Raw genomic sequence first — 20716 nt, forward strand, 5'->3', positions numbered from 1 at the left:
GTTTGTTACAACAATGATAATGAATACCGTTGAATCCATTTTTATTTTAGCGAAACCGTAGGAGCTAAGTACAGTTATATTTTCTACGTGTCAGTAACGTTCTCCACTTACAATGTGGACACGTACCTCCATACCATGATATACGAGTATACTGAAAAGTAAATAGAAATTTTTAATGGTTATACCTATTAAAGAAAACGTGTTTAACGAGGAATGAGGGAACCAAAGCATACAAGTAGTTTTTCGTTAAAAATTTTTTTTTCCAACACACATTAGCGTCAGCGGACAATTCACTGTGTGTGTGTGTGTGTGTGTGTGTGTGTGTGTGTGTGTGTGTGTGCGCGTGCGCGTGGGTGGGTGGATGGGTGTGTATTTTTTTTTTTTATGTAATCCTTTTATCTCTACACCACATGATTTTCTTTAACATTCACTACCATCATCCTCATCTATTCTATTTTTTTTCTCCTTTACAAACAAAATTACTCAGAACACTATCACAATAATCATTAACTTCCTCTCTCTTTCTCTCTCTCTCTCTCTCTCTCTCTCTCTCTCTCTCTCTCTCTCTCTCTCTCTCTCTCTCTCTCTCTCTCTCTCTCTCTATCTATCTATCTATCTATCTATCTCTCTATCTCTTGTAAGTCGTATGAATCATATTTCTCCATGTACTTTTCTATGAGGCAGAAAATCTTATAGCGAAACGGAACACGATTGGGTTCATTCCTTCTTCGTCTTCCTTGAAGCGCAGCACCAGCGAATCAGCGCTCGAAGAATCCTAAAGGACAGCCAAGACATCAGGCTTGTGGTTAACATCGTCGTCACAACCAATAGCGCCCACACGTCCGCATTGTACAGCTGGTACCTGCATGTAAACACAATAATTATGCAAGTGTATGAAGATTTACAGTCCTCTCATTAACTAGAATAATTTTTCTTTGTGTGATACGAAATAAAAATGAAAGCATCATACAGAAAGGACAATATAAATCAGTTTATCAGATTCTGAAATTAGTGAACTAAAGTCCTTCGCGAGCAACACCAGAATAAGGATAGCAGTCGTGGCTGCGGAAGAAGATACACGACTTGAGACGAACCATGGAATGTACACAGCTGGAGAACGCAGGTGGTATGCTCCTTGGTGTTTCAGGACGTATTCCACCCAGTATGTCGCCCAGTCTGCTGGTGACATTGGCTGGTCTCGCATCAACCTAGAGCGCTGGTGAACTTCATCCAGTATCCTGTGTGGCCCCAACATGGCATTGATATAAGGACAGGTTACCTCCATCCCTTCCTCAGAACTTTCTTACTCTTCTCAAATATTGAAAAATTTGAGGTGAATTTTGTTGTTACTTTGAAAAGTCAAGCATGTATGCGGAGTAATTTCAAACCTTTTGTCATCCATGAGCTGCAAGATGTGTCCTCGCAAGTTGTCATAGGTAAGGTCTTCCCAGTACAAGACGTGTCCCCAGCCTTCTTTTTGCACCTTCCGCATGTTGTAGTGTTGATCAATGGCGACTGGAATGCCCAGAATTGGCACCCCGTGGTAGGTGGCCTCCTGAGTGCTGAACAGACCCCCGTGTGTTATGAAGAGGCGAAGCTGCGGGTGGCCTACATGGAGAACAAAAGAAGAAGTTTGCTATGAGGGTTGAATTTTGTTAATACTTTCCTCAGTGTGCCACTCTATATCCTATGCCCCTCCCCTGGCGATAACCGTCCCATCACGGAGCTTAGAGACAAGAAGCTGACCGAGAATATCCTGCTGCGGGACCCACTTGACCAGCCGCACGTTGGGTGGAAGGCTTTCCATGGTTTCCTTGTCCCACTTCCACAGCACCCTCTGCTGTAGGGACCCGAGCACCTCTACCAACACCTTCAGGTACCTGTTGCGACAAAGATCTCAGTTTGCTTATTCAAGATACTTCTTTCTTTCTTTGGCGCGCGCGTACATGTCTGTGTGTGTGTGTGTGAATGCACTTACTTATCTGGCAAATCCGAAGACTTGATTAAGGTTCCCAGACTGAAGAATATGAATCCCGGTTCCCCAGCTCCAGCGATCCACTGCTGCAGGTCCTGATGGCGAGAGGAAGCGCATAACAGTAGCTCATTAAAGTGCACACGCTAATGTTGTTTGGCAACAAAACGTTAAGATATAAGAGTAAAACGAAGTTCTTACCTCAGGGAGAGGTTTGGCGGGTCGACAGTGTATTCCCCCGGCGTGCACCAAGGTGGGCGTGTAGGGCAAGGTTGGTTTCTCCATCGTCCTCACGCTCATGGCCCGGAAAAGTAGAAAGGATTAGGCATGGCTACATACACACACACACACACACATACACACACACACACACACACACACACACGGACGCGGACACACACTCACACACACACACACCTGTTAGTTATGAAAAGGCTGCCGTTGTATCGTAGTTCTCCCAGATAGGGCATGTCCTCAGGGCACAGCTTGCGAGCGCGGCACTCATCATCCAAACTGTGAATTGTAAAATTTAAAGTGAAATATCAGAATAAAAACTATTCTTATAAGGGTCGTTCTCGATGCGATGGTGAGGCATATATATATATATATATATATATATATATATATATATATATATATATATATATATATATATATATATATATATATATATATATATATATATATATATATAAAATGTGTGTGTGTGTGTGTGTGTGTGTGTGTGTGTGTGTGTGTGTGTGTGTGTGTGTGTGTGTGTGAGTGAGTGTCTGCCTGTGCATGTGTGTGTGTGTGTGTGTGTGTGTGTGTGTGTGTGTGTGTGTGTGTGTGTGTGTGTGAATGTGTGAGTGAGTGAGTGAGTGTCTGCCTGTGTGTGTGTGTGTGTGTGTGTGTGTGTGTGTCTGAGTGTGAGTGTGTGTGTGATATGTGTGTGTGTGTGTGAGCGTGAGTGTGTGTGTGATATGTGTGTGTGTGTGTGAGTGTGTGTGTGATGTGTGTGTGTGTGTGTGTGTGTGTGTGATAACATATTATATAATTATGAATGCTTTGTAAAGCATTGTGTTTTTTATTAATAATCATAATTCTCTCGTGCCTTATTTCCACCACATGCCTTGGAATAAATACCCAGTTGTGGAACAACACATCCAATAGGTCTTGAGCAGTGCTCATCATGCGTCCCGTGAAGGTGAGAGGGTACTCCAGATCAAGCATGTAGCTGGCGTCCAAGGACGGGAAGGGCGGCGATCCTGCTGCGGCAGCATATGCTCCAAGTAACTTGTTTGGGTTGACGTAGATGAATGGAACCTGCCAAATCGTTATTGACATATCATAAATGTGTATTATATCTTGGTGATGATTTATTCATATCACAAAAGACCTGTCAGCCACTGGTCTAGTTCCATGGGAGGAAATAAGGAGATGCCTAGAAAGAAAAATTTCCATATTTACAAAATTGCACAGGAGACCACTTCGTGAATGAAGCATCTGTTCATACCACATCGTACAGCAGCATGGACTGAATGTGTAACATAAATCAAGGAATTAAACTTTCAGAAAAGTCGTGGTAACAAATGACAAACTGATGTGATGTGATGATTGGATGTGATGCATCCAAATCTTGTGGGCACGCTCAACTGAAAGTCTTGCCCATGCCTTTGTGAACATCACTTATTGTATTTGTTTCCACATTTTTTTTTTTTTAAGTAAATACTTTGATATTTTCATTTTGTTTGTATTAATATTCTTGAAAATAATCTTAGGGAAAAGGTTTGATTAAGTGATCAGCTTGGCATACTAGCAGTAGTAGTAGTAGGAGTAGTAGTAGTAGTAGTAGTAGAAATATTAGTGGTATCATTATATAACATTATTACCTGGGTCCCCTGTAACACAAGTAACAAGTAAGAGCCACAGGCTTCACATACAAGCTACAAACCTTCAGTTTATGCGCAAATGAAAGGAAGCATTCAGTCAGAGCAAGATACAGGATGACTAGATCAAACTTCTCGTCGTTGAGTCTCTGCACTGCCTCGTGGGATAGGGCCTTGATGCACACCTCCTTCATGTCGTTATAGATTGCACCTATAGCAGTGAATCTGTCCGTAGTGAAAAGGTTTGGCATTTTGTCAAATATATTAACGTCCGGCACAACCACTACTCTGATGTTTGGGTGGCTGCTGGACTTTTCGTACCCTGTTACGTAGGTCACCTGAAGGGAGAACATGATGTAATATTAAAATGAGGAATTTAGAAAAGTAAGACTGTGTGTGTGTGTTTATATATATATATATATATATATATATATATATATATATATATATATATATATATATATATATATATATATATATATATATATATATATATATATAAGCCATTATTTTCAAATTACTTAATTTTTTTGTCAAGTTACTGATGTTCCTATGAACAAGCATCATTTTGTTATTCATCCAGTGTGAACAAATCTATCTGTTCGAGGAAACTTAAAATGTGAGATAATAAAGAAAAGATGATGTGAAGCTGTTACAAAACTAAAAACAAATGGACAGAAAAATATTCGTGATGTTACTCGTGCGCTGTTATGGAGGTCACTATGACGCGATTGGTCCAGGTGATTCATGGGCATCTGTAGACTACCAACCCGAACTTTAGCAAGACGACGCTTTTATCAGCTTACCGTGTGGTTCCGCCGGGCGAGCTCCTCCGCGAGGGGCATGTAGAAGTTCCCGTGGCTCCTGGTACCAATGGGCACCGCCATTAAGATTCGCGCTGCATTGGTCTCCTGTACCACCATCAGAGTCATCACCATTACCGTCATTGCCACCACTGTCGCGATTTTCCCAAGCATCCTCATGTCACCAGAGCGTTAGAATTGTCTTCAAATAAGTGTTGTTTGGACCACTAACCACTCATGCACAGCGCGATGAGGCAGGCTCCACTGAATGATAGAAAATTACACAAAACAGGGAGATAACGGTCTGTGATAAGATTGCGTGTGTATGTTTGTTACAACATTGATAATAAGTATCATTGAATCCATTTTTCTTTATTATTTTATTTCTTTATTTATTTATAAATTTTATTTATTTTATTTATTTTATTTTTTATTAGCGAAGCTCAATATATATATATATATATATATATATATATATATATATATATATATATATATATATATATATATATATATATATATATATATATATATATATATATATATATATATATATATATATATATATATATATATATGTTTTTTTTTTTTTTTTTTTTTTTTTTTCGCGTGAGAAACGTTCTGCACTTACAGTGTGCACACCTTATTCCATACCACGATATATGAGTATGCTGGAAAGTAAGTGGAAAATATCAATGGTCATACCTTTGCTATCTGTAATAATATGAAATAAATAAGAGCCTACTCATTCCTTGTATTTTATAAAGAGTTTACTTTCTTTTTCTGACAGCCACGTGTTACTCTTCAGTCCCTTTCTTTACATCTAGTTTTGCAGTCGTTATGTAAAAAAAAGTTCAATTTCTGTCAAAAAATTAAAGAAAAGATGTGTTCCAAGACAAATAAAACAACCAAGGCATTCAAGCTCTTTTTCGTTACATGAGAAAAATAAACATGAATTAATCGTTTTACAAACACAACTAGCGTCATCGAGTTATCCACAGTGTGTGTGTGTGTGTGTGTTTAATTTAATCACTTTATCTCTACGCCACAGAATTATCTTAAATATTCACTTCCATTATCTTCATTTATTACTTTTTGCTCTATAAGAAGCAAAACTCAGAACACTGTCGCAATTATCCTTATCATTGCTTGAGTACAGTATCTCTCTCTCTCTCTCTCTCTCTCTCTCTCTCTCTCTCTCTCTCTCTCTCTCTCTCTCTCTCCTCTCTCTCTCTCTCTCTCTATCTCTCTCTCTCTCTCTTATAAGACGTATATATTATTTTTCTCCATGTACTTTTCTATTAGGCAGAAAATCTTATAGGGCACCGAGCACGATTGGGTTTATTCCTTCTTCGTCTTCCTTGATGCGCAGCACCAACGAATCAAAGCTCGAAGGATACTAAAGGACAGCCAAGTCATCAAGCCTGTGGTCACCATCGTCGTCACAACCAACAGCGCCCACACGTCCGCATTGTACAGCTGGTACCTGCATGTAAACACAATAATTATGCAAGTCTATGAAGATTTCTGGTTCTGTCATTAACTACAACCATTTTTCAGTGTTTGATAAGGAAAGAATATGAAAGCATCATACAGAAAGGACAATATAGATCAGTTTATGAGCTTCTGGCGTTAATGAACAAATGCCCTTCGCCAGCAACTCCAGAATAAGGATAGGTGTCGTGGCTGGGGAGGATAACACACAATTTGAGACGAACCAAGGGATGTCCACAGCTGGAGAACGCAGGTGGTATGCTCCTTGGTGTTTCAGGACGTATTCCACCCAGTATGTCGCCCAGTCTGCTGGTGACATTGGCTGGTCTCGGATCAACCTGGAGCGCTGGTGAACTTCATCCAGTATCCTGTGTGGCCCCAACATGGCATTGATATAAGGACAGGTTACCTCCATCCCTTCCTCAGAACTTTCTTACTCTTCTCAAATATTGAAAAATTTGAGGTGAATTTTGTTGTTACTTTGAAAAGTCAAGCATGTATGCGGAATAATTTCAAACCTTTTGTCATCCATGAGCTGCAAGATGTGTCCTCGCAAGTTGTCATAGGTAAGGTCTTCCCAGTACAAGACGTGTCCCCAGCCTTCTTTTTGCACCTTCCGCATGTTGTAGTGTTGATCAATGGCGACTGGCATGCCCAGAATTGGCACCCCGTGGTAGGTGGCCTCCTGAGTGCTGAACAGACCCCCTTGTGTTATGAAGAGGCGAAGCTGCGGGTGGCCTACATGGAGAAGGAGAGAACACATTTGGTTATTTGCTATGAGGGCTGAATTCTGTTAATACTTTCCTCACTGTGTCACTCTATATCCCATGTCCCTCCCCTGGCGATAACCGTCCCATCACGGAGCTTAGAGACAAGAAGCTGACCGAGAATATCCTGCTGCGGGACCCACTTGACCAGCCGCACGTTGGGTGGAAGGCTTTCCATGGTTTCCTTGTCCCACTTCCACAGCACCCTCTGTTGTAGGGACCCGAGCACCTCTACCAACACCTTCAGGTACCTGTTGCGACAAAGATTTCAGTTTTACGGTGCTTGTTTTATTCATGATACTTCTTTTTTTTCTTTGGCTTGTGCACGTACATGCCTGTATATGCATGTGTGTTGTCTCTCTTTCTCTCTCTGTGTGAGTGTGTGTGTGCGTGCCTTTGTGAATGCACTTACTTCTCTGGCATATCCGAAGATCTGATTAAGGTTCCCAGACTGAAGAATATGAATCCCGGTTCCCCAGCTCCAGCGATCCACTGCTGCAGGTCCTGTTGGCGAGAGGAAGCGCATAACAGTAGCTCATTAAAGTGCACACGCTAACAAAAATGTTAAGATATAAGAGTACAACGAAGTCCTTACCTCAGGGAGAGGTTTGGCGGGTCGACAGTGTATTCCCCCGGCGTGCACCACGGTGGGCGTGTAGGGCAAGGTTGGATTCTCCATCGTCCTCACGCTCATGGCCCGGGAAAATAGAGAGGATTAGGCATGGCTACACACACACACACACACACACACACACACACACACACACACACACACCTGTTAGTGATAAAAAGGCTGCTGTTGTATCGTAGTTCCCCCAGATAGGGCATGTCCTCAGGGCACAGCTTGCGGGCGCGGCACTCATCATCCCAACTGTTATTAGTAAAATTTAAAGTAAAATATCAGAATAAAGATGATTTTTATAAGTGGCGTTCTCGCTGCGACGGTAAGGTGGATATATATATATATATATATATATATATATATATATATATATATATATATATATATATATATATATATATATATATATATATATATATATATATATATTACATAATTGTAAATACATTGTAGGCATGGTGTTTCCTCTTAATAATCATAATTCTCTCGTGCCTTATTTCCACCACATGCCTTGGAATAAATACCCAGTCGTTGAACAACACATCCAATAGGTCTTGAGCAGTGCTCATCATGCGTCCCGTGAAGGTGAGAGGGTACTCCAGATCAAGCATGTAGTTGGCGTCCAAGGACGGGAAGGGCGGCGATCCTGCTATGGCGCCATATGTTCCAAGTAACTTGTTTGGGTTGATGTAGATGAACGGAACCTGCCAAATTATTGCATCATTATTGACATATCATAAATGTGTATTATGTCTTGGTTTTGATTCTCCCATATCCCAGCCCGCCACTGGTCCACTTTCATGGGAGCAAATAAGGAGATGCCTAAGAAGAAAACATTTCCATATTTACAAAATATCACAGGAGACTACTTCATGGATGCAGTATCTGTTCACACCACACGTAGAGCAGCATGGACTGAATCCACAACATAAATCACGGTATTAACTATTCTGAAAAGTTGTGGGAACAAATGACAAACTGTTTATATGATGCATCCAAATGTTGTGGGCACGCTCTTACCCGTGCTCATGGGCGCCTTTGTGAATGTCACTTATTGTATTTGTTTCCATATTTCTTTTTTCAGGAAGTAAATGCCTTGATATTTTCATTGCGTTTGTATTAATATTTTCCATCATAATCTTGGGGAAACATTTGAAAAGGCGATCAGCTCGGCGTGCTATTAGTAGTGTGAGCAGTACCAGTAGCAATAGTAATAATAGTAGTCATAGTAGTAGGAGTATCATCACTATTACCTGGGTCCCCTGTAACACAAGTAACAAGCAAGAGCCACAGGCTTCACATGCAAGCTACAAACCTTCAGTTTATGCGCAAATGAAAGGAAGCATTCAGTCAGAGTAACGTACAGGATGACTAGATCAAACTTCTCGTCGTTGAGTCTCTGCACTGCCTCGTAGGACAGGGCCTTCATGCACACCTCCTTCATGTCGTTATAGATTGCACCTAGAACAGTGAATCTGCTCGTGGTGAAAAGGTTTGGCATTTTGTCTAATATATTGACGTCAGGCACAACCACCACTCTGATGTTTGGGTGGCTGCTGGTCTTCTCGTACCCTGTTACGTAGGTCACCTGAAGGGAGAACAAGGTTATATTAAAATGAGAAATTTATAAACGTAAGAGTCTGTATGTGCGTGTGTGTGTGTGTGTGTGTGTGTGTGTGTGTGTGTGTGTGTGTGTGTGTATATATATATATATATACATATATATATATATATATATATATATATATATATATATATATATATATATATATATATATATATATATATATATATATATATATATATATATATATATATATATATATATATATATATATATATATATATATATATATATATATATATATATATATATATATATATATATATATATAATATGCCTTTACTTTCAAATTATTTTTGTCAAAATACTGATCTTCCATTGAAGAGTCATCATTTTGTTATTCATCCAATGTGAACAAATCTATCTGTTTGAGGAAGCTTAAAATGTGAGATAATAAAGAAAAGATGATGTGAAGCTGTTACAAAACTAAAAACAAATGGACAGAAAAATATTCGCGATGTTACTCGTGCGCTGTTATGGAGGTCACTATGACGCGATTGGTCCAGGTGATTCATGGGCATCTGTAGACTACCAACCCGAACTTTAGCAAGACGACGCTTTTATCAGCTTACCGTGTGGTTCCGCCGGGCGAGCTCCTCCGCGAGGGGCATGTAGAAGTTCCCGTGGCTCCTGGTACCAATGGGCACCGCCATTAAGATTCGCGCTGCATTGGTCTCCTGTACCACCATCAGAGTCATCACCATTACCGTCATTGCCACCACTGTCGCCATTTTCCCAAGCATCCTCATGTCACCAGAGCGTTAGAATTGTCTTCAAATAAGTGTTGTTTGGACCACTAACCACTCATGCACAGCGCGATGAGGCAGGCTCCACTGAATGATAGAAAATTACACAAAACAGGGAGATAGCGGTCTGTGATAAGATTGCGTGTGTTTGCTTGTTACAACAGTGACAATAAATATCATTGAATCCATTTTTCTTTATTATTTTATTTATTTATTTATTTATTTATTTATTTATTTTATTTATTTATTTTATTTTTTTTATTTTTTTTATTTTTTATTAGCGAAGCTCAATATATATATATATATATATATATATATATATATATATATATATATATATATATATATATATATATATATATATATATATATATATATATATATATATATATATATATGTTTTTTTTTTTTTTTTTTCGCGTGAGAAACGTTCTGCACTTACAGTGTGCACACCTTATTCCATACCACGATATATGAGTATGCTGGAAAGTAAGTGGAAAATATCAATGGTCATACCTTTGCTATCTGTAATAATATGAAATAAATAAGAGCCTACTCATTCCTTGTATTTTATAAAGAGTTTACTTTCTTTTTCTGACAGCCACGTGTTACTCTTCAGTCCCTTTCTTTAGATCTAGTTTTGCAGTCGTTATGTAAAAAAAAAAAGTTCAATTTCTGTCAAAAAATTAAAGAAAAGATGTGTTCCAAGACAAATAAAACAACCAAGGCATTCAAGTTCTTTTTCGTTACATGAGAAAAATAAACATGAATTAATCGTTTTACAAACACAACTAGCGTCATCGAGTTATCCACAGTGTGTGTGTGTGTGTGTGTTTAATTTAATCACTTTATCTCTACGCCACAGAATTATCTTAAATATTCACTTCCATTATCTTCATTTATTACTTTTTGCTCTATAAGAAGCAAAACTCAGAACACTGTCGCAATTATCCTTATCATTGCTTGAGTACAGTATCTCTCTCTCTCTCTCTCTCTCTCTCTCTCTCTCTCTCTCTCTCTCTCTCTCTCTCTCTCTCTCTCTATCTCTCTCTCTCTCTCTTATAAGACGTATATATTATTTTTCTCCATGTACTTTTCTATTAGGCAGAAAATCTTATAGGGCACCGAGCACGATTGGGTTTATTCCTTCTTCGTCTTCCTTGATGCGCAGCACCAACGAATCAAAGCTCGAAGGATACTAAAGGACAGCCAAGTCATCAAGCCTGTGGTCACCATCGTTGTCACAACCAACAGCGCCCACACGTCCGCATTGTACAGCTGGTACCTGCATGTAAACACAATAATTATGCAAGTCTATGAAGATTTCTGGTTCTGTCATTAACTACAACCATTTTTCAGTGTTTGATAAGGAAAGAATATGAAAGCATCATACAGAAAGGACAATATAGATCAGTTTATGAGCTTCTGGCGTTAATGAACAAATGCCCTTCGCCAGCAACTCCAGAATAAGGATAGGTGTCGTGGCTGGGGAGGATAACACACAATTTGAGACGAACCAAGGGATGTCCACAGCTGGAGAACGCAGGTGGTATGCTCCTTGGTGTTTCAGGACGTATTCCACCCAGTATGTCGCCCAGTCTGCTGGTGACATTGGCTGGTCTCGGATCAACCTGGAGCGCTGGTGAACTTCATCCAGTATCCTGTGTGGCCCCAACATGGCATTGATATAAGGACAGGTTACCTCCATCCCTTCCTCAGAACTTTCTTACTCTTCTCAAGTCTTGAAAAAGTTGATGTAAAGTTTGTTGTTACTTTGAAAAGTCAAGCATGTATGCGGAATAATTTCAAACCTTTTGTCATCCATGAGCTGCAAGATGTGTCCTCGCAAGTTGTCATAGGTAAGGTCTTCCCAGTACAAGACGTGTCCCCAGCCTTCTTTTTGCACCTTCCGCATGTTGTAGTGTTGATCAATGGCGACTGGCATGCCCAGAATTGGCACCCCGTGGTAGGTGGCCTCCTGAGTGCTGAACAGACCCCCGTGTGTTATGAAGAGGCGAAGCTGCGGGTGGCCTACATGGAGAACGAGAGAACACATTTGGTTATTTGCTATGAGGGCTGAATTCTGTTAATACTTTCCTCACTGTGTCACTCTATATCCCATGTCCCTCCCCTGGCGATAACCGTCCCATCACGGAGCTTAGAGACAAGAAGCTGACCGAGAATATCCTGCTGCGGGACCCACTTGACCAGCCGCACGTTGGGTGGAAGTCTTTCCATGGTTTCCTTGTCCCACTTCCACAGCACCCTCTGCTGTAGGGACCCGAGCACCTCTACCAACACCTTCAGGTACCTGTTGCGACAAAGATCTCAGTTTTACAGTGCTTGTTTATTCATGATACTTCTTTTTTTTTCTTTGGCTTGTGCACGTACATGCCTGTATATGTATGTGTGTTCTCTCTCTCTCTCTCTCTCTCTCTCTCTCTCTCTCTCTCTCTCTCTCTCTCTCTCTCTCTCTCTCTCTCTCTCTCTCTCTCTCTCTCTCTCTGTGTGTGTGTGTGTATGTGTGTGTGTGTGTGTGTGTGTGTGTGTGTGCGCGTGCCTTTGTGAATGCACTTACTTCTCTGGCATATCCGAGGATCTGATTAAGGTTCCCAGACTGAAGAATATGAATCCCGGTTCCCCAGCTCCAGCGATCCACTGCTGCAGGTCCTGTTGGCGAGAGGAAGCGCATAACAGTAGCTCATTAAAGTGCACACGCTAATGTTGTTTGGCAAAAAAATGTTAAGATATAAGAGTAAAACGAAGTTCTTACCTCAGGGAGAGGTTTGGCGAGTCGACAGTGTATTCCCCCGGCGTGCACCACGGTGGGCGTGTAGGGCAAGGTTGGTTTCTCCATCGTCCTCACACTCATGGACCGGGAAAGTAGAGAGGATTAGGCATGCCTACACACACACACACACACACACACACACACACACACATACACACACACACACACACACTCACACACACACACTCACACACACACACCTGTTAGTGATGAAAAGGCTGCCGTTGTATCGTAGTTCCCCCAGATAGGGCATGTCCTCAGGGCACAGCTTGCGGGCGCGGCACTCATTATCCCAACTGTTATTAGTAAAATTTAAAGTAAAATATCAGAATAAAGATGATTTTTATAAGTGGCGTTGTCGCTGCGACGGTAAGGCGCATATATATATATATATATATATATATATATATATATATATATATATATATATATATATATATATATATATATATATATATATATATATATATATATATATATATATATATATATATATATATATATATATATATATATATATATATATATATATATATTACATAATTGTAAATACATTGTAGGCATGGTGTTTCCTCTTAATAATCATAATTCTCTCGTGCCTTATTTCCACCACATGCCTTGGAATAAATACCCAGTCGTTGAACAACACATCCAATAGGTCTTGAGCAGTGCTCATCATGCGTCCCGTGAAGGTGAGAGGGTACTCCAGACCAAGCATGTAGCTGGCGTCCAAGGACGGGAAGGGCGGCGATCCTGCTATGGCGCCATATGTTCCAAGTAACTTGTTTGGATTGATGTAGATGAACGGAACCTGCCAAATTATTGCATCATTATTGACATATCATAAATGTGTATTATATCTTGGTTTTGATTCTTCCATATCCCAGCCCGCCACTGGTCCACTTTCATGGGAGCAAATAAGGAGATGCCTAAGAAGAAAACATTTCCATATTTACAAAATATCACAGGAGACTACTTCATGGATGCAGTATCTGTTCACACCACACGTAGAGCAGCATGGACTGAATCCACAACATAAATCACGGTATTAACTATTCTGAAAAGTTGTGGGAACAAATGACAAACTGTTTATATGATGCATCCAAATGTTGTGGGCACGCTCTTACCCGTGCTCATGGGCGCCTTTGTGAATGTCACTTATTGTATTTGTTTCCATATTTCTTTTTTCAGGAAGTAAATGCCTTGATATTTTCATTGCGTTTGTATTAATATTTTCCATCATAATCTTGGGGAAACATTTGAAAAGGCGATCAGCTCGGCGTGCTATTAGTAGTGTGAGCAGTACCAGTAGCAATAGTAATAATAGTAGTCATAGTAGTAGGAGTATCATCACTATTACCTGGGTCCCCTGTAACACAAGTAACAAGCAAGAGCCACAGGCTTCACATGCAAGCTACAAACCTTCAGTTTATGCGCAAATGAAAGGAAGCATTCAGTCAGAGCATTATACAGGATGACTAGATCAAACTTCTCGTCGTTGAGTCTCTGCACTGCCTCGTAGGACAGGGCCTTCATGCACACCTCCTTCATGTCGTTATAGATTGCACCTAGAACAGTGAATCTGCTCGTGGTGAAAAGGTTTGGCATTTTGTCTAATATATTGACGTCAGGCACAACCACCACTCTGATGTTTGGGTGGCTGCTGGTCTTCTCGTACCCTGTTACGTAGGTCACCTGAAGGGAGAACAAGGTTATATTAAAATGAGAAATTTATAAACGTAAGAGTCTGTATGTGCGTGTGTGTGTGTGTGTGTGTGTGTGTGTGTGTGTGTGTGTGTGTGTATATATATATATATATATATATATATATATATATATATATATATATATATATATATATATATATATATATATATATATATATATATATATATATATATATATATATATATATATATATATATATATATATATATATATATATATATATATATATATATATAATATGCCTTTACTTTCAAATTATTTTTGTCAAAATACTGATCTTCCATTGAAGAGTCATCATTTTGTTATTCATCCAATGTGAACAAATCTATCTGTTTGAGGAAGCTTAAAATGTGAGATAATAAAGAAAAGATGATGTGAAGCTGTTACAAAACTAAAAACAAATGGACAGAAAAATATTCGCGATGTTACTCGTGCGCTGTTATGGAGGTCACTATGACGCGATTGGTCCAGGTGATTCATGGGCATCTGTAGACTACCAACCCGAACTTTAGCAAGACGACGCTTTTATCAGCTTACCGTGTGGTTCCGCCGGGCGAGCTCCTCCGCGAGGGGCATGTAGAAGTTCCCGTGGCTCCTGGTACCAATGGGCACCGCCATTAAGATTTGCGCTGCATTGGTCTCCTGTACCACCATCAGAGTCATCACCATTACCGTCATTGCCACCACTGTCGCGATTTTCCCAAGCATCCTCATGTCACCAGAGCGTTAGAATTGTCTTCAAATAAGTGTTGTTTGGACCACTAACCACTCATATACAGCGCGATGAGGCAGGCTTCACTGAATGATAGAAAATTACACAAAACAGGGAGATAACGGTCTGTGATAAGATTGCGTGTGTTTGCTTGTTACAACAGTGACAATAAATATCATTGAATCCATTTTTCTTTATTATTTTATTTATTTATTTATTTATTTATTTATTTATTTTATTTATTTATTTTATTTTTTTTATTTTTTTTATTTTTTATTAGCGAAGCTCAATATATATATATATATATATATATATATATATATATATATATATATATATATATATATATATATATATATATATATATATATATATATATATATATATATATATATATATATATATGTTTTTTTTTTTTTTTTTTCGCGTGAGAAACGTTCTGCACTTACAGTGTGCACACCTTATTCCATACCACGATATATGAGTATGCTGGAAAGTAAGTGGAAAATATCAATGGTCATACCTTTGCTATCTGTAATAATATGAAATAAATAAGAGCCTACTCATTCCTTGTATTTTATAAAGAGTTTACTTTCTTTTTCTGACAGCCACGTGTTACTCTTCAGTCCCTTTCTTTAGATCTAGTTTTACAGTCGTTATGTAAAAAAAAAAAGTTCAATTTCTGTCAAAAAATTAAAGAAAAGATGTGTTCCAAGACAAATAAAACAACCAAGGCATTCAAGTTCTTTTTCGTTACATGAGAAAAATAAACATGAATTAATCGTTTTACAAACACAACTAGCGTCATCGAGTTATCCACAGTGTGTGTGTGTGTGTGTGTGTGTGTGTGTGTGTGTGTGTGTGTGTTTAATTTAATCACTTTATGTCTACGCCACAGAATTATCTTAAATATTCACTTCCATTATCTTCATTTATTACTTTTTGCTCTATAAGAAGCAAAACTCAGAACACTGTCGCAATTATCCTTATCATTGCTTGAGTACAGTATTCCTCTCTCTCTCTCTCTCTCTCTCTCTCTCTCTCTCTCTCTCTCTCTCTCTCTCTCTCTCTCTCTCTGTCTCTCTCTCTCTCTCTCTCTCTCTCTCTCTCTCTCTCTCTTATAAGACGTATATATTATTTTTCTCCATGTACTTTTCTATTAGGCAGAAAATCTTATAGGGCACCGAGCACGATTGGGTTTATTCCTTCTTCGTCTTCCTTGATGCGCAGCACCAACGAATCAAAGCTCGAAGGATACTAAAGGACAGCCAAGTCATCAAGCCTGTGGTCACCATCGTCGTCACAACCAACAGCGCCCACACGTCCGCATTGTACAGCTGGTACCTGCATGTAAACACAATAATTATGCAAGTGTATGAAGATTTCTGGTTCTGTCATTAACTACAACCATTTTTCAGTGTTTGATAAGGAAAGAATATGAAAGCATCATACAGAAAGGACAATATAGATCAGTTTATGAGCTTCTGGCGTTAATGAACAAATGCCCTTCGCCAGCAACTCCAGAATAAGGATAGGTGTCGTGGCTGGGGAGGATAACACACAATTTGAGACGAACCAAGGGATGTCCACAGCTGGAGAACGCAGGTGGTATGCTCCTTGGTGTTTCAGGACGTATTCCACCCAGTATGTCGCCCAGTCTGCTGGTGACATTGGCTGGTCTCGGATCAACCTGGAGCGCTGGTGAACTTCATCCAGTATCCTGTGTGGCCCCAACATGGCATTGATATAAGGACAGGTTACCTCCATCCCTTCCTCAGAACTTTCTTACTCTTCTCAAGTCTTGAAAAAGTTGATGTAAAGTTTGTTGTTACTTTGAAAAGTCAAGCATGTATGCGGAATAATTTCAAACCTTTTGTCATCCATGAGCTGCAAGATGTGTCCTCGCAAGTTGTCATAGGTAAGGTCTTCCCAGTACAAGACGTGTCCCCAGCCTTCTTTTTGCACCTTCCGCATGTTGTAGTGTTGATCAATGGCGACTGGCATGCCCAGAATTGGCACCCCGTGGTAGGTGGCCTCCTGAGTGCTGAACAGACCCCCGTGTGTTATGAAGAGGCGAAGCTGCGGGTGGCCTACATGGAGAAGGAGAGAACACATTTGGTTATTTGCTATGAGGGCTGAATTCTGTTAATACTTTCCTCACTGTGTCACTCTATATCCCATGTCCCTCCCCTGGCGATAACCGTCCCATCACGGAGCTTAGAGACAAGAAGCTGACCGAGAATATCCTGCTGCGGGACCCACTTGACCAGCCGCACGTTGGGTGGAAGGCTTTCCATGGTTTCCTTGTCCCACTTCCACAGCACCCTCTGTTGTAGGGACCCGAGCACCTCTACCAACACCTTCAGGTACCTGTTGCGACAAAGATTTCAGTTTTACGGTGCTTGTTTTATTCATGATACTTCTTTTTTTTCTTTGGCTTGTGCACGTACATGCCTGTATATGCATGTGTGTTGTCTCTCTTTCTCTCTCTGTGTGAGTGTGTGTGTGCGTGCCTTTGTGAATGCACTTACTTCTCTGGCATATCCGAAGATCTGATTAAGGTTCCCAGACTGAAGAATATGAATCCCGGTTCCCCAGCTCCAGCGATCCACTGCTGCAGGTCCTGTTGGCGAGAGGAAGCGCATAACAGTAGCTCATTAAAGTGCACACGCTAACAAAAATGTTAAGATATAAGAGTACAACGAAGTCCTTACCTCAGGGAGAGGTTTGGCGGGTCGACAGTGTATTCCCCCGGCGTGCACCACGGTGGGCGTGTAGGGCAAGGTTGGATTCTCCATCGTCCTCACGCTCATGGCCCGGGAAAATAGAGAGGATTAGGCATGGCTACACACACACACACACACACACACACACACACACACACACACACACACACACTCACACACACACACTCACACACACACACCTGTTAGTGATGAAAAGGCTGCCGTTGTATCGTAGTTCCCCCAGATAGGGCATGTCCTCAGGGCACAGCTTGCGGGCGCGGCACTCATTATCCCAACTGTTATTAGTAAAATTTAAAGTAAAATATCAGAATAAAGATGATTTTTATAAGTGGCGTTGTCGCTGCGACGGTAAGGCGCATATATATATATATATATATATATATATATATATATATATATATATATATATATATATATATATATATATATATATATATATATATATATATATATATATATATATATATATATATATATATATATATATATATATATATATATATATATATATATATATATATATATATATATATATATATATATATATATATATATATTACATAATTGTAAATACATTGTAGGCATGGTGTTTCCTCTTAATAATCATAATTCTCTCGTGCCTTATTTCCACCACATGCCTTGGAATAAATACCCAGTCGTTGAACAACACATCCAATAGGTCTTGAGCAGTGCTCATCATGCGTCCCGTGAAGGTGAGAGGGTACTCCAGACCAAGCATGTAGCTGGCGTCCAAGGACGGGAAGGGCGGCGATCCTGCTATGGCGCCATATTTTCCAAGTAACTTGTTTGGATTGATGTAGATGAACGGAACCTGCCAAATTATTGCATCATTATTGACATATCATAAATGTGTATTATATCTTGGTTTTGATTCTTCCATATCCCAGCCCGCCACTGGTCCACTTTCATGGGAGCAAATAAGGAGATGCCTAAGAAGAAAACATTTCCATATTTACAAAATATCACAGGAGACTACTTCATGGATGCAGTATCTGTTCACACCACACGTACAGCAGCATGGACTGAATCCACAACATAAATCACGGTATTAACTATTCTGAAAAGTTGTGGGAACAAATGACAAACTGTTTATATGATGCATCCAAATGTTGTGGGCACGCTCTTACCCGTGCTCATGGGCGCCTTTGTGAATGTCACTTATTGTATTTGTTTCCATATTTCTTTTTTCAGGAAGTAAATGCCTTGATATTTTCATTGCGTTTGTATTAATATTTTCCATCATAATCTTGGGGAAACATTTGAAAAGGCGATCAGCTCGGCGTGCTATTAGTAGTGTGAGCAGTACCAGTAGCAATAGTAGTAGTAGTAGTAGTCATAGTAGTAGGAGTATCATCACTATTACCTGGGTCCCCTGTAACACAAGTAACAAGCAAGAGCCACAGGCTTCACATACAAGCTACAAACCTTCAGTTTATGGGCAAATGAAAGGAAGCATTCAGTCAGAGCATTATACAGGATGACTAGATCAAACTTCTCGTCGTTGAGTCTCTGCACTGCCTCGTAGGACAGGGCCTTGATGCACACCTCCTTCATGTCGTCATAGATTGCAGCTATAGCAGTGAATCTGCTCGTGGTGAAAAGGTTTGGAATTTTGTCTAATATATTGACGTCAGGCACAACCACCACTCTGATGTTTGGGTGGCTGCTGGACTTCTCGTACCCTGTTACGTAGGTCACCTGAAGGGAGAACAAGGTTATATTAAAATGAGAAATTTATAAACGTAAGAGTCTTTATGTGCGTGTGTGTGTGTGTGTGTATATATATATATATATATATATATATATATATATATATATATATATATATATATATATATATATATATATATATATATATATATATATATATATATATATATATAATAAGCCTTTACTTTCAAATTATTTTTATCAAGATACTGATCTTCCATTGAAGAGTCATCATTTTGTTATTCATCCAGTGTGAACAAATCTATCTGTTCGAGGAAACTTAAAATGTGAGATAATAAAGAAAAGATGATGTGAAGCTGTTACAAAACTAAAAACAAATGGACAGAAAAATATTCGCGATGTTACTCGTGCGCTGTTATGGAGGTCACTATGACGCGATTGGTCCAGGTGATTCATGGGCATCTGTAGACTACCAACCCGAACTTTAGCAAGACGACGCTTTTATCAGCTTACCGTGTGGTTCCGCCGGGCGAGCTCCTCCGCGAGGGGCATGTAGAAGTTCCCGTGGCTCCTGGTACCAATGGGCACCGCCATTAAGATTCGCGCTGCATTGGTCTCCTGTACCACCATTAGAGTCGTCACCATTACCGTCATTGCCACCACTGTCGCCATTTTCCCAAACATCCTCATGTCACCAGAGCGTTAGAATTGTCTTCAAATAAGTGTTGTTTGGACCACTAACCACTCATATACAGCGCGATGAGGCAGGCTCCACTGAATGATACAAAGCTACACAAAGGACGGAGATAACGTCCTGTGATAAGTGTGTGTGTGTTTGTGTGTGTATGTGTGTGTGTGTGTGTGTGTGTGTGTGTTTGTGTTCATATATATATTAACATGGGAGGTATTGTGTGTGTACATTACGTGTATATTAATTTTGAACATATGAACTTTTTTCCCTGATTTCTAAAACAAAGGAGAATGGCTGATCACTGAGAGTCGTGTCAGGGCAGCTGCTTTAAGTACTGGAGCGGACTTTCATCCTAAAGCATAACTCATTCTTTATCGTCTTTGTTGTCTCGTTCTCCTTGTTTAGAGATATTTCTTCGTATACTGTTATGTTGTGTATTCTTTCTTTCTTCCTGTGTAT

General features: G+C 39.7%; 4 protein-coding genes across 4 annotated transcripts; all 4 read right to left on the reverse strand.

The window, feature by feature from the left end:
- Positions 1-26: 26 nt before the first annotated feature.
- LOC135110612 (UDP-glucosyltransferase 2-like) lies at positions 27-4927 on the reverse strand. Its single transcript, XM_064023130.1, has 10 exons — positions 4647-4927; positions 3906-4178; positions 3084-3277; positions 2390-2485; positions 2174-2267; positions 1979-2070; positions 1747-1880; positions 1389-1608; positions 1095-1238; positions 27-862 (listed from the first exon to the last, which is right to left on the reverse strand). The coding sequence occupies exons 1-10, from the start codon at positions 4821-4823 to the stop codon at positions 718-720; spliced, it is 1569 nt and encodes a 522-aa protein (XP_063879200.1). The 5' UTR covers positions 4824-4927; the 3' UTR covers positions 27-717.
- A 931-nt stretch (positions 4928-5858) lies between these two features.
- Positions 5859-9962, reverse strand: LOC135110614 (UDP-glucosyltransferase 2-like). Its single transcript, XM_064023135.1, has 10 exons — positions 9723-9962; positions 8842-9114; positions 8037-8230; positions 7680-7775; positions 7500-7593; positions 7317-7408; positions 7022-7155; positions 6656-6875; positions 6362-6505; positions 5859-6129 (listed from the first exon to the last, which is right to left on the reverse strand). The coding sequence occupies exons 1-10, from the start codon at positions 9897-9899 to the stop codon at positions 5985-5987; spliced, it is 1569 nt and encodes a 522-aa protein (XP_063879205.1). The 5' UTR covers positions 9900-9962; the 3' UTR covers positions 5859-5984.
- A 907-nt stretch (positions 9963-10869) lies between these two features.
- On the reverse strand, positions 10870-15204 carry LOC135110615 (UDP-glucosyltransferase 2-like). Its single transcript, XM_064023136.1, has 10 exons — positions 14953-15204; positions 14110-14382; positions 13305-13498; positions 12888-12983; positions 12670-12763; positions 12475-12566; positions 12074-12207; positions 11708-11927; positions 11414-11557; positions 10870-11181 (listed from the first exon to the last, which is right to left on the reverse strand). The coding sequence occupies exons 1-10, from the start codon at positions 15127-15129 to the stop codon at positions 11037-11039; spliced, it is 1569 nt and encodes a 522-aa protein (XP_063879206.1). The 5' UTR covers positions 15130-15204; the 3' UTR covers positions 10870-11036.
- Positions 15205-16138: 934 nt separating this feature from the next.
- Positions 16139-20337, reverse strand: LOC135110621 (UDP-glucosyltransferase 2-like). The gene is made up of 10 exons (XM_064023147.1): positions 20080-20337; positions 19321-19593; positions 18513-18706; positions 18054-18149; positions 17842-17935; positions 17659-17750; positions 17364-17497; positions 16998-17217; positions 16704-16847; positions 16139-16471 (listed from the first exon to the last, which is right to left on the reverse strand). The coding sequence occupies exons 1-10, from the start codon at positions 20254-20256 to the stop codon at positions 16327-16329; spliced, it is 1569 nt and encodes a 522-aa protein (XP_063879217.1). The 5' UTR covers positions 20257-20337; the 3' UTR covers positions 16139-16326.
- Positions 20338-20716: the final 379 nt, after the last annotated feature.

This window comes from Scylla paramamosain, chromosome 20 (assembly GCF_035594125.1).
Source record: "Scylla paramamosain isolate STU-SP2022 chromosome 20, ASM3559412v1, whole genome shotgun sequence".
Taxonomy (NCBI): domain Eukaryota; kingdom Metazoa; phylum Arthropoda; class Malacostraca; order Decapoda; family Portunidae; genus Scylla; species Scylla paramamosain.

Coding starts and splice junctions, on each gene's coding strand:
- LOC135110614 (XM_064023135.1), bottom strand. CDS start 9,899: ATGAGGATGCTTGGGAAAATGGCGACAGTGGTGGCAATGACGGTAATG. Junction 7,594..7,679: donor AGCCTTTTTATCACTAACAG/GTGTGTGTGTGT, acceptor CCGGGCCATGAG/CGTGAGGACGATGGAGAATC. Junction 6,130..6,361: donor CCAGCTGTGGACATCCCTTG/GTTCGTCTCAAA, acceptor GTTTACATGCAG/GTACCAGCTGTACAATGCGG.
- LOC135110621 (XM_064023147.1), bottom strand. CDS start 20,256: ATGAGGATGTTTGGGAAAATGGCGACAGTGGTGGCAATGACGGTAATG. Junction 18,707..19,320: donor CATTTGCCCATAAACTGAAG/GTTTGTAGCTTG, acceptor ATAATTTGGCAG/GTTCCGTTCATCTACATCAA. Junction 17,498..17,658: donor TCTTCGGATATGCCAGAGAA/GTAAGTGCATTC, acceptor TTGTCGCAACAG/GTACCTGAAGGTGTTGGTAG.
- LOC135110612 (XM_064023130.1), bottom strand. CDS start 4,823: ATGAGGATGCTTGGGAAAATCGCGACAGTGGTGGCAATGACGGTAATG. Junction 2,486..3,083: donor AACTGGGTATTTATTCCAAG/GCATGTGGTGGA, acceptor TACAATTCACAG/TTTGGATGATGAGTGCCGCG. Junction 1,881..1,978: donor TCTTCGGATTTGCCAGATAA/GTAAGTGCATTC, acceptor TTGTCGCAACAG/GTACCTGAAGGTGTTGGTAG.
- LOC135110615 (XM_064023136.1), bottom strand. CDS start 15,129: ATGAGGATGCTTGGGAAAATCGCGACAGTGGTGGCAATGACGGTAATG. Junction 14,383..14,952: donor TCGCCCGGCGGAACCACACG/GTAAGCTGATAA, acceptor TTCTCCCTTCAG/GTGACCTACGTAACAGGGTA. Junction 11,182..11,413: donor CCAGCTGTGGACATCCCTTG/GTTCGTCTCAAA, acceptor GTTTACATGCAG/GTACCAGCTGTACAATGCGG.